The following is a 14715-nucleotide window of genomic DNA, read 5'->3' as shown; positions in this document are numbered from 1 at the left end:
TGGCTGTTTTTCAGTCCTCCATGCCATCCTCATCATGGTCCAAGCCTCCACACTGAACGTCGCCTTCAACTCACATAACAAGTCCCTGCTCACCATCATGATGTCCAACAATGTAAGTGCACACACATACACACATGCAGATAAGCATTTGTATGCTACCCAAGATATTGTTGTACACAATAATCTGCCTGATGTGATTTGTTTAAGCAGCTACACTCTAGCACAAACAAAATATATTCACACACGTTATTTAAGTTAAATGATTTGTATGCATATGTATTCCAGAAAAATGAAACTTGGCACATTGGTGATAAAACATAAGTGTTGCAGCGGCAAACAGCTGTTTAACATTTTCTGGATCATAAATGTTGCTAACTGCATTTATTTCTTTGTTCTTCTGTTGTCTGAATCACAGTTTGTGGAGATCAAAGGAAGTGTGTTCAAGAAATTTGAGAAGAACAACTTATTCCAAATGTCAAACAGTGGTAAGATATTCAATGTCCTATCAGAGAGCATACATTTAATACATAATTTTAAGTATTGAAAAGAGTGAGAGAAACAAACTTCTGGATAAATAATAAAAAGCATCTTGTTTCTAGTGTCCTTTCAAATCAAATCTCTTGGTTGTACAGCATCTCTGTTGTATGTCATTATAAATTGAATATATTTTGTACTGTTGTTTGGACAAAACAAGCATTTTGAAGACTTCATACTGTATGTTAGAAAGTAACACTTTCTCTTTTCAAAAAACCTAATTTTGAGTAATTTGAAACCTGTCTTTTGTATATATACAAAGACTTTTAGAAAAAGCAACATTTTTTTATTGCCAAATTCCAAGTACATTTTTGATGGCCCAAATGTATATCTTTTTCGCCCCCCTTCCCCTTCTTGCCTCTGGCTCTTTGCGCTGGGTATGCAAAAGAGCTGTTCACTGACCAGAGGGTAAATATGACGGTAGAAAGCTTACAGCAGGACTATTCAACACACACAACACATTTTCAGAAGCCTAATACACAGTGAGGATAAGAATGCAGACATCACCGGCATGATGACGTCATTCACATGCATATTCGGTAGCCATGCTGGGGCGAGGAGCCGGTTGTCTCCGGCAGCAGCTAAATTTCCAAAGATTAGTAGCAAACTAATAAACGGTTAGTCTACAAACCGACAGCTTTCGTTTTAGCTTTTTGGTAAAACATGGCTATTTGCAGAGTAGCATGCTGTAGGCTAGTTGTGTAAAACAGCGCAGTGGACAAGAGCAGCAGCCTTTAGTTACCTTGTGTCGGGTTCGCTCCGTGGAACGAATGAGTACACTGGATGTTTTCTACAGAGATGATGTAGCAGCATGTTTGCAGCTTAAAATGATCCCAACCTTTCTGTCGTTTTCTCTCGCCTGTCTCAGTCCAGTCTCAGGCCGTCAGTCTTGTGTCCACCATAGACTATTGATATACAGTCTGTGGTGTCCACAGAAGCGTCAAATTGTGCGCTAGTAATAATCCTCAACAATTTCTTTTATGAAATCTATCGATTTGATAGTCATACAACACAGAGATATTAAATGTATCGTGCATTTCCCTTTTGATTCCCGGAGGCAGCATGTTTCTATCTCAGTCATTCTTATTGTATTCTCATGACAACAGAAGACAAGAAGCCTTAATGAGCTGCCATTTCCCTCTCGCTGTTCACTCACATCATGGAAGATTTTCTGTTGATGGAGCGGAGCGTGGTCCTAACTAGCACAGATGATGGCATGCTAAACATTAACACCTGGGTCTTCAAATTACAGTGATGGATGTTTATAGCATGCAATACTGTGATCAGACTAAAAGCCTTGTGACTGTGATATGCTGCTGTAATGTATGAACAGTGACTTATTTCAGACATATTTCATGGCACCTATTTTTTATTTTTTTAAGCAAAGTGCAGCACTGTAACACTGACAGATCTCATTTAACCCATTTGTCCCGGATGCTGCGCACCGAAACATTACATCTACCGCCGGTTACTGCGTTGCGCAACTCTGAACCTCCTGCTGGCTGCTGCGTGGCGCAGCATTTGGTATTCGTCATACCCCATCTGTTTTTGAGAATCTTTTGAAAAAATGTGTTTGTATGTTAGTGCTAAGGGAGCATGTTTTAATAAAACCTGTAATTCTTACCTTGACAATGTATTTTATTTCATGTTTCTATGTGCTACAGAGGCTTAGATATTAAGATTTTGGTAGACGTTGACAATTCTTAATATTTTTTCAGAAAACCTTCAGGAGATAAGGATATTTATCCCAGAATAACATAGGTTTTTATAGCCGTTTTTAGCAGGCGTTTTAGGAGTAAATGGGTTTTCTCTCACACCTTCTTTAACACCAACTGCTGAAACACAACTACAGAACGATGATAACAAATGTGGGTGAATGCAACGTTACTGCAGTTGTCTTAGATGTGAATGCTTCATAAAACCAACTTGTTCCAGAGAAATTGTAATCACAAATGTGTTTATTTTATCCTGCAGATATAAAGGAACGGTTCACCAGCTACGTTCTCCTGCTCATTGTTTGTCTAAGGAACATGGAGCAGTTTGCATGGAAACCAGGTAATTATCTGTTCTTCCTCAAGCTGCAGTTCATTAGATTTTTCGGTAACGCTTTACTTGAAGGTATCTACATAAGAGTGACATGACACTATCATGAACACATGACACTGTCATCACCCTAACCTTAACCATAACTTGTCATGACAAAAACCGAAATACAAGAAGTGTTATGTCATAAACATTTATGACTTGTTTATGACATGTTCATGACTGTCATGTCACTCTTATGTAGATACCTTGTAAAGTGTAACCGATTTTTCTTTTCTTTTATAGTAAATGCAAACAGACAGTGTTTTCAACATAGTTTTTCTATTTCAAAAGCAGATTTTTTTTTAACAACTCACTATATATTAAAGGTTATATTTCCACCCTAGTAGAAGGGTCGTCACTTGTCATGGTAAAAATTCCGAAAAATATGCTGAGCAGCTTTTCTCCTGCTGTTTTGGTTTCGTTTGACCCACTGCAACACCTTAGGGGATCTTTTTCTCTCCCAACAAAAAGTGAATGAGACAAAGCAGAGTGAAGGATGAGAGCTGGGTGTTTCTGTGGGAGAGCTGTCTGAAAACACTCAACTCCTCCTGTCAGTCTCAAAGCCAGACACACACTAGATGACAGACGTGGCCTGTCAGCTGCAATCATAACACTGATGTGCTAATACTAGCAGAACTACAAATCAAGTCCCTAGTAATTTACTTATCTTCCATGGCGCATTAGTGGTGCCTACACTTCATATTATGTAGAATCAAAGTACCTGCTTACACACTTTTTGATTAGAGCCAAAAACTGTTTTGCTCTATAAGTATTTAAAAAAACATAATACAAGTATGGTAACCTATAGTGAAATATGTTAATAGCAATTGAAAACTCATGCATTGAATTGTGTGAGTAGTCATATTACGTAAAGCTCCATGAATCAATATATTTATATTCACAATGGATCAAATTACTTATATGATGGCGGTTGCTCGTAGTTATCACCCAACTGCAATTTTGTTGTTGAGGCAACAAATTTACGGTTTTGGTTCAGTCTCACAGCCAGATATTTCCCTCAGCAGTTGGTGGGGAATAAAACCAGAACTAAAAGGAGAGTGAGGTGCACAGAAACATAACTCCAAAAGAATGCTAATGTTGGTTTGTGTGCTGGAAGTCTATTAATACAGCTTTAAAGGTTGTATGACTCTTGTGTTTTGGGACTCTTCTTTCTCTAACTTGCTAATATTAGCAAAACTTGAAGGTTGTAACCTAAGTGTCACCACATTGAATCCTGGATCAGAAAATCTCAGCAGTAGGCAGTGAACACAACATCAACAACCTTTTTTTACTGGAATTGTACCTCTACAATGTCATGTGTTCAACTTCATTGGTATTTTAACTCCAGCTGTTTTATAACCGTGGCCGACAAAAGTAAACTGGTTGTACTTCCTGGTTTGTTGTAGGCAGAATGTAGACAACATCCAGGGAAGGATTCTTGAGCATGTGCACTCATAATTTAGATTTAAAACAAATCTTGACATGTAACACAAGTTTTTTTGTGCCATTTTGTTTTTTCCTCCCACAGACCACCTTTGGGTGTTGTTCCCTGATGTCTTCATGGTTGTCACCTCTGAAGTTGCTGTTGACATCATTAAACATGCTTTCATCACCAAATTTAATGACATCACTGCAGATGTAAGGACCAAACCTTATGTTCATTATTTCTAAAGAAATCGTACTCCATCTAACTGTGTAACCTGTAGCACATTGCGCATCACTACAAGCCTACTGGCCATTTAAGTACAGTAGGCTACCAAAAATAGGGACATATAAGACATTGAACTAAATATGGCCCTGATACAGGCTCTATCTGAACTCCTTGAACTTGTCTTTACATAATTAAAACATGTCAATCAACATGCTGCAGCTACAGCTTCAGTCTCTAAAGAAATGGAGTTTGTCAATTGCCAATTTAAGTACACTATCAAAAACAGAATGATTTCTTAGCACACTCTTTAACTGCTTGCCTTTTCTATAATTAACATTCAACTGGCCATTCAAGTAGGTTTCCAAAAACAGAAGTTTAATGCACTGTGCTGAATATGGCCGTGAATATGGCTGTAAATAGGCTAATTGAAATGTCTTTCGGACCTCTTGCCTTGTACGGCTTCATCATATTGCACTTTGTGGTGACGTTTGAGGTGCTGGTAAAGATTTGTGGTGTTACCTTGCGGTGCTGCAACGAGGGCAAAGCATGCCTTGCAAATCACATCAGACTGACCCTCGTCGTCTTGCTTGAATCCAAAATACTTAATGTGAGCCTTTTTTCGGAACGAGTTCGGTTTGAAACGGAGTGGTTTGCTGATTCTCCTCACTAGTACCTGGGTTTTCATCAATATCCTTTTGGTTTATTTCCGAACAACCGCGCTCGCTTGAGGAGTGAAACACGTGACTAAAAGGCACTTTGTCATTGGCCGAGGGTGAAACCCTGAACTTTGTGAGAGCTGTCCTACCAAAATAAAGGCCGAAAATGCCCCAAATCTTTTTTAAATTTTTAACTTTTTTTAAGTCATTTAAAAATTAAATCGCGAAGAGGGTGAATCGAGATCGCGATTTTATAACGATTTATCGTGCAGGCCTACTCACCAACTCAACAACGACTTGTCACAAACTGGTCAGTTTCCTAATGAAGTCTTGTTTTCTCCCATACTTTTTTTCTCTTTTCCAGGTCTACAGTGAATACAGGGCCAGTTTGGCTTTCGATCTTCTCAGTAGTCGACAGAAGAACGTAAGCACCTGTCTCATTAATTACTTACTTACATAAACAGCATTGAGCCTTCGCAGCTAATCAATGCAGTATTGTCGAGTGCTGTAATGTGTGCTTGTCTGTCACTGTGTAGGCTTGCACAGACTACAGTGACTCAGTGGCCCGGAGGATGGGCTTCATCCCTCTGCCTTTGGCTGTTCTGGTAAGAAAGTCTGCACTACGTTGCTATTCAGACACTTGACACCAGAAGATAGTTAGTCATCAGCACATAAAAATGAACAAGACGTTCCTAAAATTTGTACTTAATGCCACAAGCTGAGAATAGCTGCCTGATGGTTCTCACCATTCTTTTTTTATTTTCTTTATTTCCCAAGTCAGATTGTACATTTATTCAGCTTTTTAATCTTTTAACAGCTCATCCGAGTGGTAATGAGTTCGATAAAGGTGCAGGGAGCTCTTTCATACACGTGTGTGTTCCTCTTTTATCTCGGGTAAGTCTATTAAATTTATACTGTTGAATTAAATATCAGTTATTACATGATTTTATTGTGGCTCACCCTGCTCAGCATCCAAAATTGAGGGAGCCTTTTGAGCCTTATATTGCTGTATTTGTAACACTGAACTTGGCATATTTTTTATTTGGTGAATCAATTTTAATCTGAAAGAAAAAAAAATTTAACTTGAGGAGATTTAAAGGCTGAAACTGATTTTGTTTGTTAATGCACATTACTCTGGTGATATGTTGTCATTCCCTTTCTTCTTATTGAAGTACCCTTGTAATTGAGGTCAATATCCTTTATTTCCCTTCTTTTACCTTCAACATTTAGTCATATATCAGTGGATTTGTAAATGTTTACAGTTCTTTTGACTATTGTGTGTTTAATATGCACAGAGACTTTCATGTGCTGTATACAGACATGCTTGCAGAGTCACACTAACACATGCAGGCACTGTCCTAAACACACACTGAGATTCAGAGACACACACAGTTACATAAGTATTTACACTGTGCCCTCACAATCTCCCTGTGCTGAGCTGATGATTGCCTCGCTCACTATCATTTGCCGGATCCCATTGAGCTCGTACCATTGGAGAGTTTCCCTCAGGGTGAAGAATACAATGTTGTCATCTCTAGTGCCATCTCTGGCCTTCCCAACCCACTGATTTAAAAATAACTCTGGCTCTCACAGACCGCTGTGCCTTGGCAAAGACTCAGCCATGCTGACACGCTCTCTGTCCAAAACACCCTGTCACAGCGAGCAGTGGTCCGCAGACCCAAATATGTCCGTCTTTCTCATATCACAGTGTCAGATGTTGGGCCTGATGGCAAAGCCCAGAAACAAAGAATGATGGTACACATCAACATGCCGTAGTCAGTGGTGGAATGTGAACAGTGGCGAGCGAAACCAGATGGTAGAAGAGATTCATTATAGCTGAGGCTCAAGACCGCACTGTGATAACTCAGCTACATCCCAGCACTGAATAACCGCAAAAAAGATGGAATAGGCTGTTCACTTATGACTAAAATCATAATCCTCATTATTTTGCTATATTCTTTAATCAAATCTACAGTTCATCTTGGTGCTGAATCCATCAACCGAACTACCAAAAAAACTCCAATTGCTAAAAGAGTCTTTAATTTAATAAACTTAAGTTCATTCATTTATATTGGCATGCAGCCCAAAGTGCTTCACACAAAATTAACACACAGTTTAATACAAGAAACAGAAGACAACGTCACAATATTTTATTTCACAAATTAAAGTTGTATTGGGGTACATCATCCAGCAACGTTAGTTAACTGTAGAAGACTGTTAAAGAAACACTAGAGAACTTTTCCTGCTTCAGTCCCCCTAAAGGTTGGAAGCAGAATTGTCCATTACATTACGTTGTCCAGTTCATTCGAACTACACATCCGCTACCTGATCTGGCAAACTTGCATAATGTAATGTAATGGACAATTCCACTTCCAACCTGTAGGGGAACCAAAGTGGGAAAAGTTCTCTGGTGTTGCTTTAAAACAGAAAGTATTTTTTTGAAGATATGCGAAGAGTTTTTAATTCACGGTGCGATTGCTTGATCTGCCAAATGCTTCTACCAGTTAGAAATGCACCTATTTAATCAGTAGTCTTCTCCCTGTTTAGGCTGGTTACACTTAAAGTGTTGAACAGTATTGTGCTGCTGGGGAAGTCGTGTGTTTACGTCAAAAGGGCCAACATGGAGGACAAACTGTTTGAGAGGCCATCCACCGCTCCATCCTCCTCTGGGAAAACCCCCAACAAAGCTGACCAGGCCAGTTGTCCAACACCTTCAGGTAAACCACAAACAACTTCTGATTTTTCTAACATGTTATAGACCAAGAGATTTATCAAGAAAATGATGTGCATTTTCATCAATAATGAAAGTAATTGTTAGCTGTAGTCGTAGGAGACTTGTAGATGTGATGTGCTAGAAATCATCCTAGAAATGACAGACATAAACAACTTAACAAACCCTTATTCAAATATTTACATATCAAAGTCCTCATTAACATTCATGTCAATATCTTGACAAACCGTTAAACAGGCCCTGTACCACACGCACACGTATGATCAGAAACACAGATTTGGAGGTGGCAGTATCGCCCTGTCATTCACAGCCAAATCCCTCCAGATATTTACTCCCGTGTGCCTCAGACCCACCTGCTGCTCTGAACCAGGAGCTTTAAAATGAAAAAGATCCTGATGGTGCATCATGTCATATCAAACATCAAAGCTCTTACCAGGGCTTGTGTTTCAAATGAATCTAGTTTCTCAGAAAGCAGCTGCTACAAGGCTTAAGGCGGCACGCTCCAACATATAGAGTATAATAATAACTACTTTGAGGTTGTGGGAAATTAATCCAAGTCTCTTTCTGCTTCATACATATTTGCTGCTGGGATGTGAACCAGCTACCTTACAGCACATGCTCACTCTTCTAACATTAAGCTAATTCTGTCGGTCTGTGCCTCCAGCTTTACCTGCTGCTCCAGTAGATACACTGCACAATTATGTTCATCTGCATGTCTTTGTCTTCACAATGATCTGTATTCACATAACATTAGATATGCCATCTGTCTATACTGCATGTTTTTGTCCAGAGGGCAGAAATGGGTAATGAGCGGTTTCACAGAAGCCATTTCAAGCCCCATATAGTAGTTGACTTTTATTAAAGCTTTATTGCGTAACTTTTTGATATTAATGAACGACCGTTACATTCAAGCCATTGCCAAATGAGTTGCTACAAAGCTAATTAAGACTATCAGCTCCACACAACTCTCTCTGTATTTCTCAGTATGGCTGTGTTCAGAAGATTTCGGACATGGACCTTTTTGGACATGTCGGGGCACGGTCATGGAAGGCTTGTATCATGTGGACGCGCCGACAGTTTTGTTGTCATTACTTAGAATTCCTCATGGGGGCGACAGAAACTACGCACTGTAGCTTCAAATATCTTCCAAGTCGAGACCTCTGCATTTCTGCAGTATGTTACTCAAACATAACATTTCTTTCAAACCTTTTGTAATGTGCACCCTTACGCACTTTCCATCCATCCATCCATCTTCGTCCGCTTATCCGGTGTCGGGTCGCGGGGGGAGCAGCTCCAGCAGGGGACCCCAAACTTCCCTTTCCCGAGCAACATTAACCAGCTCCGACTGGGGGATCCCGAGGCGTTCCCAGGCCAGGTTGGAGATATAATCCCTCCACCTAGTCCTGGGTCTTCCCCGAGGCCTCCTCCCAGCTGGACGTGCCTGGAACACCTCCCTAGGGAGGCCCGAACCACCTCAACTGGCTCCTTTCGACGCAAAGGAGCAGCGGCTCTACTCCGAGGCCCTCACGGATGACTGAGCTTCTCACCCTATCTCTAAGGGAGACGCCAGCCACCCTCCTGAGGAAACCCATTTCAGCCGCTTGTACCCTGGATCTCGTTCTTTCGGTCATGACCCAGCCTTCATGACCATAGGTGAGGGTAGGAACGAAAACTGACCGGTAGATCGAGAGCTTTGCCTTCTGGCTAAGCTCTCTTTTTCGTCCTAACGGTGCGATAGATTGAATGCAATACCGCACCCGCTGCGCCGATTCTCCGACCAATCTCCCGCTCCATTGTCCCCTCACTCGCAAACACAACCCCAAGGTACTTGAACTCCTTCACTTGGGGTAAGGACTCATTCCCTACCTGGAGTACCCGCACTTTATAAAAGTTTATTTCCACATGTTAATAATCAAACCCAGTCAGGAAGGGGTGTAACTAAAAGAAAAAACAAAATTCATTGCTGACAAACCTGCATTAATGAATTTCACTTGGAGGTAGCAAAATAATATTATTAAATATTATAACCTTATAAAATTGATATGGTGAACAGTTGCCTATTCATACTTCCAGCACTGTACATTAGCATATATTTGGCTCCATATTTCTAGCAATTTACATCCTTTTTGCATCTTGTTTTTTGTCAGCCAGTTGTTTGATGCTTGACAGGTAGTGTACAGTGGCTTTATCAGAGCTTTGAGCGGCGATACATTTTTGGGGCTGTTTTATTAGATAGTGGGCCAATGGCAAGGACTCAGCCTCCAGAGGGCGCACACTCAACAGAGTGAGCTAGCTGAAGACAAATGATGCAGGTTCAAAGACTCTTCATGGCATCCCAATAGAAGTCTTGCGTTCCAGTTTCTTTTGTTTTCTTTCGGTTTCAGCTAATTTGGCCTGTTTTGTGATGTTACCATGGTGAAGCAAAAGACAAATAATGTTGTTGTCACATGGAACAGTTGAGTTGCTTCTTACCAATTACCTGTACAAATTGTGAAAAACAGAAAGTTGGCTGGTCCAACATGCAGTCTGCAATGTCCAAGTCACTTTAAAATTACTGTTTTGTCTCATCCTGGCATTAGCAAATTAATCAAAGTTAAACTGAAGCAAAAGACAAGAAATAATGAGTGAAGTGAGAGATGTGTACACTTGTTTATATCAACAGGAATGACTCTCATCACCACTGAATTATTCAGGCACAACTGAAGGTAATATAATACCAAAGACCAGATGTTTTCTAATATTCAGTTGGCCTATGTCTGTTTTCATGGCCTCAATCATATTTGAAATGATTTTTAATGCCTTACTCAAGCACTCTATATGATCAGTGGGCTGCAGTATTTCTGTAGTGTAAAGTATTCAACTCTGTCTACAGTAAGAATTGGAGGTTTTGTAGCCAAATAGCCCACAGCTGTGCTGGTTTTCTCTGTGGATGGCCTTGTTAATATCCAATGCTTCTTCTCTCAATTCTCTCTAATATAATGAATTATTCTGTTTGGTTGATTTTTCTAATGTAGTTCATTCTGTGTGCTCAAAGTCTAAAAAGGCTTTGCAGTGTTTTCTCTTGACATAATGCAGTGGAGTTGTGATAAGAACCAACTGTGCTTCTTCATGTTCCATGTTTGCTTTCTTTCCTGGCTACATTTCATTATTCTTGCTCTGTGCTACTTTGAAACTAAGCAGCCAGGTGGGTGTACGTCGGCAGGTTGAATGACTTCCTGTCACTCTCACCCTCTCATATCTCCTTTTGTTTTCCTGAAGCTTAATTAATAGTTTCTGCATCTGCAAGAGTTTAGCCTAGTTTAGCATAAAGACTGGTAGAATGAAGAAACGGCTAGCCTGATTCATTTCAGAGTTCGAAAATCCACCTAGCAGTACTGTACCTCTAAACTTATTAATTAACATGTATCTTGTTTGTTTAATGCATATGAATGGATGGAAAACGATATGTTGTAGTTTCAGGGTAAATGCAGTAACCCTGAAGTTACATTTAATACCTTTTTTTTAAGTACCTTTTTTTTAAGTCCATTTCCAAACATTTTATAACCTCATTGTCACATTGAGTTCTACCCGGGTACATACATGACACATTTTAACTAACATTTACAATGTAAAATAACATTAACTATAGTCATGGAAAAGCATGCCATACATATTTCAGAATATGGTGTATAGTGTACTAGTAGTAAGTCATAACTCATAACTATACATACTATAATATTACTTTTTTATTACTTTGTATGGCATACTATGATCTGACTTTTATGGCATACTACACTGTGACCTTTTATGGCATACTATGACTTTTTATGGCATATTGTATTATGACTTAAATTACATGCTATACTATGACTTTTTATGACTTGCTTTGGCATACAATACTATGACTTTTTTATGATTTCTTTTTTTTGGTATGGCATACTGCACTATGACTTTTTATGGCATACAATACTATTCATTTTTATGACCTTCTACAGTATTCTGTGACTTTTTTGACATACAATACTATGACTTCTTATGACATACTATACTGTGACAATTTTTTGACATACTATACTATGACTATTTTAATGACATTTTTATGACATACAGTCCTATACTATGACTTTTGTGTGACATTTTTACGAGATACTATACAATAACTTTTTTGACATACTATATACTATGACCTTTGTGTGACTTTTCTACGACATATTATACTATGAATTTTTATGACATACTATACTATGACTTTTTTGACATACTGTACTATGACTTTTTATTACAATACTTACTTTCTATGACCCATAATACTGACTTTTTTTGACATACTATACTATGGCTTTTTTGTGACTTTTGTTCGACATGTTTTACTGACTTTTTTCGACATGTTTTACTGACTTGTTTTACTGACTTGTTTTACTTATTTCAACATACTATGATTTTTTTTTTTTTCTTTTTTCGACATACTATACTATGACGTTTTTATTACTTTTTATGACATACAATACTATGAGTTTTTATGACATACTATACAAATTCCTTTATACTATAACATGACTTCATATGACATTTTTATGAATTCTTTTATCATGATTATATATGACTATATAGAACATATATTCAGGTACATTTGGAAAATTGGATCACTACTGTAATGCAGCCTTCAAAACAAGGAAATGACAACACAAAGTTTTAAGTTCTTTATTGTCATATGCAAAACAATTACAGCGAAGCACTGACTGGCAATGGGAATCTTAGACCTCAGGCTCCCTACAACAGTGCTCATTAAATATGTATAAAACAAGAAAATCATAGAAGACAAAAAAGGGAATTTTAACAGCCTGTGAAAGGAGTAAGAGGAGTCCATCATATAAAGGTACAATGACAGTGTCAAAGTGATGAGCTCAGGAGTACAAAGTCTTACGGCCAGCGGTATGAAGCTGTCCCTTAGCCTGATGGTGCAGGACCAGATGCTGCAATACCGTCTGCCGGACAGCAGTAGGCAGAACAGTTTGTGGCTGGGGTCCTTAATAAATCTGTTGGCCTTCTTCCTACACCGCTGGGTCCTCCATGGATGGCATCTCCGTCCTGGTGATATACTGAGGAGTTTTCACCACCCTCTGTAGACGGTCAAAGACAGTGTAACTGCCATACCAGGTGGTGATGCAACCAGTCAGAATACTCCCATAATGCACTTAGAGAAGTGAGAGAGAGTCCATGTTGATCCTCCTCAACCTGCGGAGGAAGAGACGTTGTCTCACTGTCTTAGTGATAGGGTCTGTGATGAGTCCAGGAACCGTAAACTGCTGTCTCTTTCCACCATAGTCCCATTGATGGAAATGGGGGGGGCGTCCCTCTCTCTGTCATAGTATAGTATGTCATTAAAAGTCACAGTATAATATGTCATTCAAGTAGCAAAGTCACACAAGAGTCATAGTGTAGTTTCGTAAAACGTCATACTATAGTATGGCAAAAATATTCATAGTATTGTATGTTGAAAAAGTCAAAGTCAGTGTAGTATGTCGAAAAAAACTTAAAAAACAGTCATAGTATAGTATGTCAAAAAAGTCATAAAGTCATAGCATAGTATGTCATAGTATTGTATGTTATTAAAAGTTTTAGTATAGTATGCCATTAAAGTCATAAAAAAATCACAGTATAGTATGTCAAAAAGTCATTGTATCTCGAAAAAAGTCGAGTCAAAGTATGGTATGTGGAAAAAAGTAATATTATAGTATGTGGAAAAAAAGTCCCAAAATAGTCACAGTCGAAAAAAGTCACAGTAAGTCGTAGAAATGTGTCACAAAAAAGTCATAATATAATACTATATATCAAAAAAAGTCATTAAAAGATTCATACTATAGTATGTCGTAAATTGTCATAGTGTATATATATATATATATATATATATATATATATTAGTGTATATATATTATTGTCAAAAGTTGCAAAAAGTCATAGTATGTCAAAAATTGTCACAAAAAAGCTATAGTATGTTGTAAAAAAAGTCCTAGTATAGTGTGTTGTAAAAAAGTCCTAGTAAAGTATGTCATAAAGACCCAATCCCAGTCCTGTGTTGGCACAGGAGAGAACTGAAACAGCTGTTTTGCTAACATGCTGCTTGTGCTAGGAGTCCATAGCCACACTGACCAGTGAACAAGTTGACCACTCTAAAATGTACTTACCCTAATTATATTTCTTTTGTCAATATTTGCCCACTCTTCTTTACAGGTGAATCTAAGATGGAGCAGAACCCAGTCCCACCCTGCAGCCCACCACCATGTTCCTCCTCCTCTTCCTCTGTGACCACCCAGCCAACTCCCAGGAGTGACTGGTTTCCTCCCCAGCCCGCTGATCCGTCTCCTGCTGCTCTAGCTAGCCGCCCTCCAACTCCACCGCCCGAACCTGAACAGCCTGCACCTTCGCTCTCCAAAGAAGAGGAGTGCGAGGCACAAGGGGCCTCTGAACTGAAGCACAGGACTCCCAAAAAAGACCTGCTGGAGATCGACCGTTTCACAATCTGTGGTAACCGCATCGACTGACCAGCGGCAGCCGCTGATGTAGCGATTAACCACTCAGGAAAGACGGAGAGCAAACGGCCTTTCAGCCCAGCTCTCCTGGCCAACAGCAGCAGAAAGCTGAGTATTTATTAAAAGTCAGTGGCAATACAGTAAGTTATCGTGAACATAGACGATCCTGCTGTTGTTGAAGCCTGAAGTCGAGAAGTTTGGGAAAGAAAACTTCAGCTGGCTGATAAACAGCGGAAGAGAGAAAATGTGAGTGTGGCAGCTCAGTGGTGTGAACTGTCGTGTGTGTGTGTGTGTGTGTGTGTGTGTGTGTGTGTGTGTGTGTGTGTGTGTGTGTGTGTGTGTGTGTGTGTGTGTGTGTGTGTGTGTGTGTGTGTGTGTGTGTGTGTGTGTGTGTGTGTGTGTGTGTGTGTGTGTGTGTGTGTGGTTAAGTAGTTGGAGTGAGCGTGCGTTTGTGCGTGTGTGAGAAACAGAGTATGTGAGAGCGCACAAGCACTTCCTGTCTGAGCAGCACTGGGACCAGAAAGAGAGAAAATTTACTCTCTTTACTTT

General features: G+C 39.4%; 1 protein-coding gene across 2 annotated transcripts in view; it reads left to right on the top strand.

Moving 5' to 3' along the window:
• tapt1a (transmembrane anterior posterior transformation 1a) overlaps positions 1 to 14483 on the top strand; it is a 29140-nt gene extending 14657 nt beyond the window's left edge. For both annotated transcript variants that reach the window (XM_028590126.1, XM_028590127.1), the window contains 9 exons: positions 15 to 112; positions 416 to 485; positions 2509 to 2589; positions 4148 to 4257; positions 5291 to 5350; positions 5463 to 5531; positions 5744 to 5820; positions 7474 to 7643; positions 13868 to 14483. In XM_028590126.1, the coding sequence (XP_028445927.1) occupies positions 15 to 112; positions 416 to 485; positions 2509 to 2589; positions 4148 to 4257; positions 5291 to 5350; positions 5463 to 5531; positions 5744 to 5820; positions 7474 to 7643; positions 13868 to 14178 (1046 nt within the window). In that variant the 3' untranslated portion in view covers positions 14179 to 14483. The remainder of the gene's footprint in view (positions 1 to 14; positions 113 to 415; positions 486 to 2508; positions 2590 to 4147; positions 4258 to 5290; positions 5351 to 5462; positions 5532 to 5743; positions 5821 to 7473; positions 7644 to 13867) is intronic.
• Positions 14484 to 14715: the final 232 nt, after the last annotated feature.

This window comes from Perca flavescens, chromosome 10, assembly GCF_004354835.1.
Source record: "Perca flavescens isolate YP-PL-M2 chromosome 10, PFLA_1.0, whole genome shotgun sequence".
In the NCBI taxonomy this organism is placed as follows: Eukaryota; Metazoa; Chordata; class Actinopteri; order Perciformes; family Percidae; genus Perca; species Perca flavescens.
This window is presented reverse-complemented; position numbering and strand designations above follow the sequence as displayed.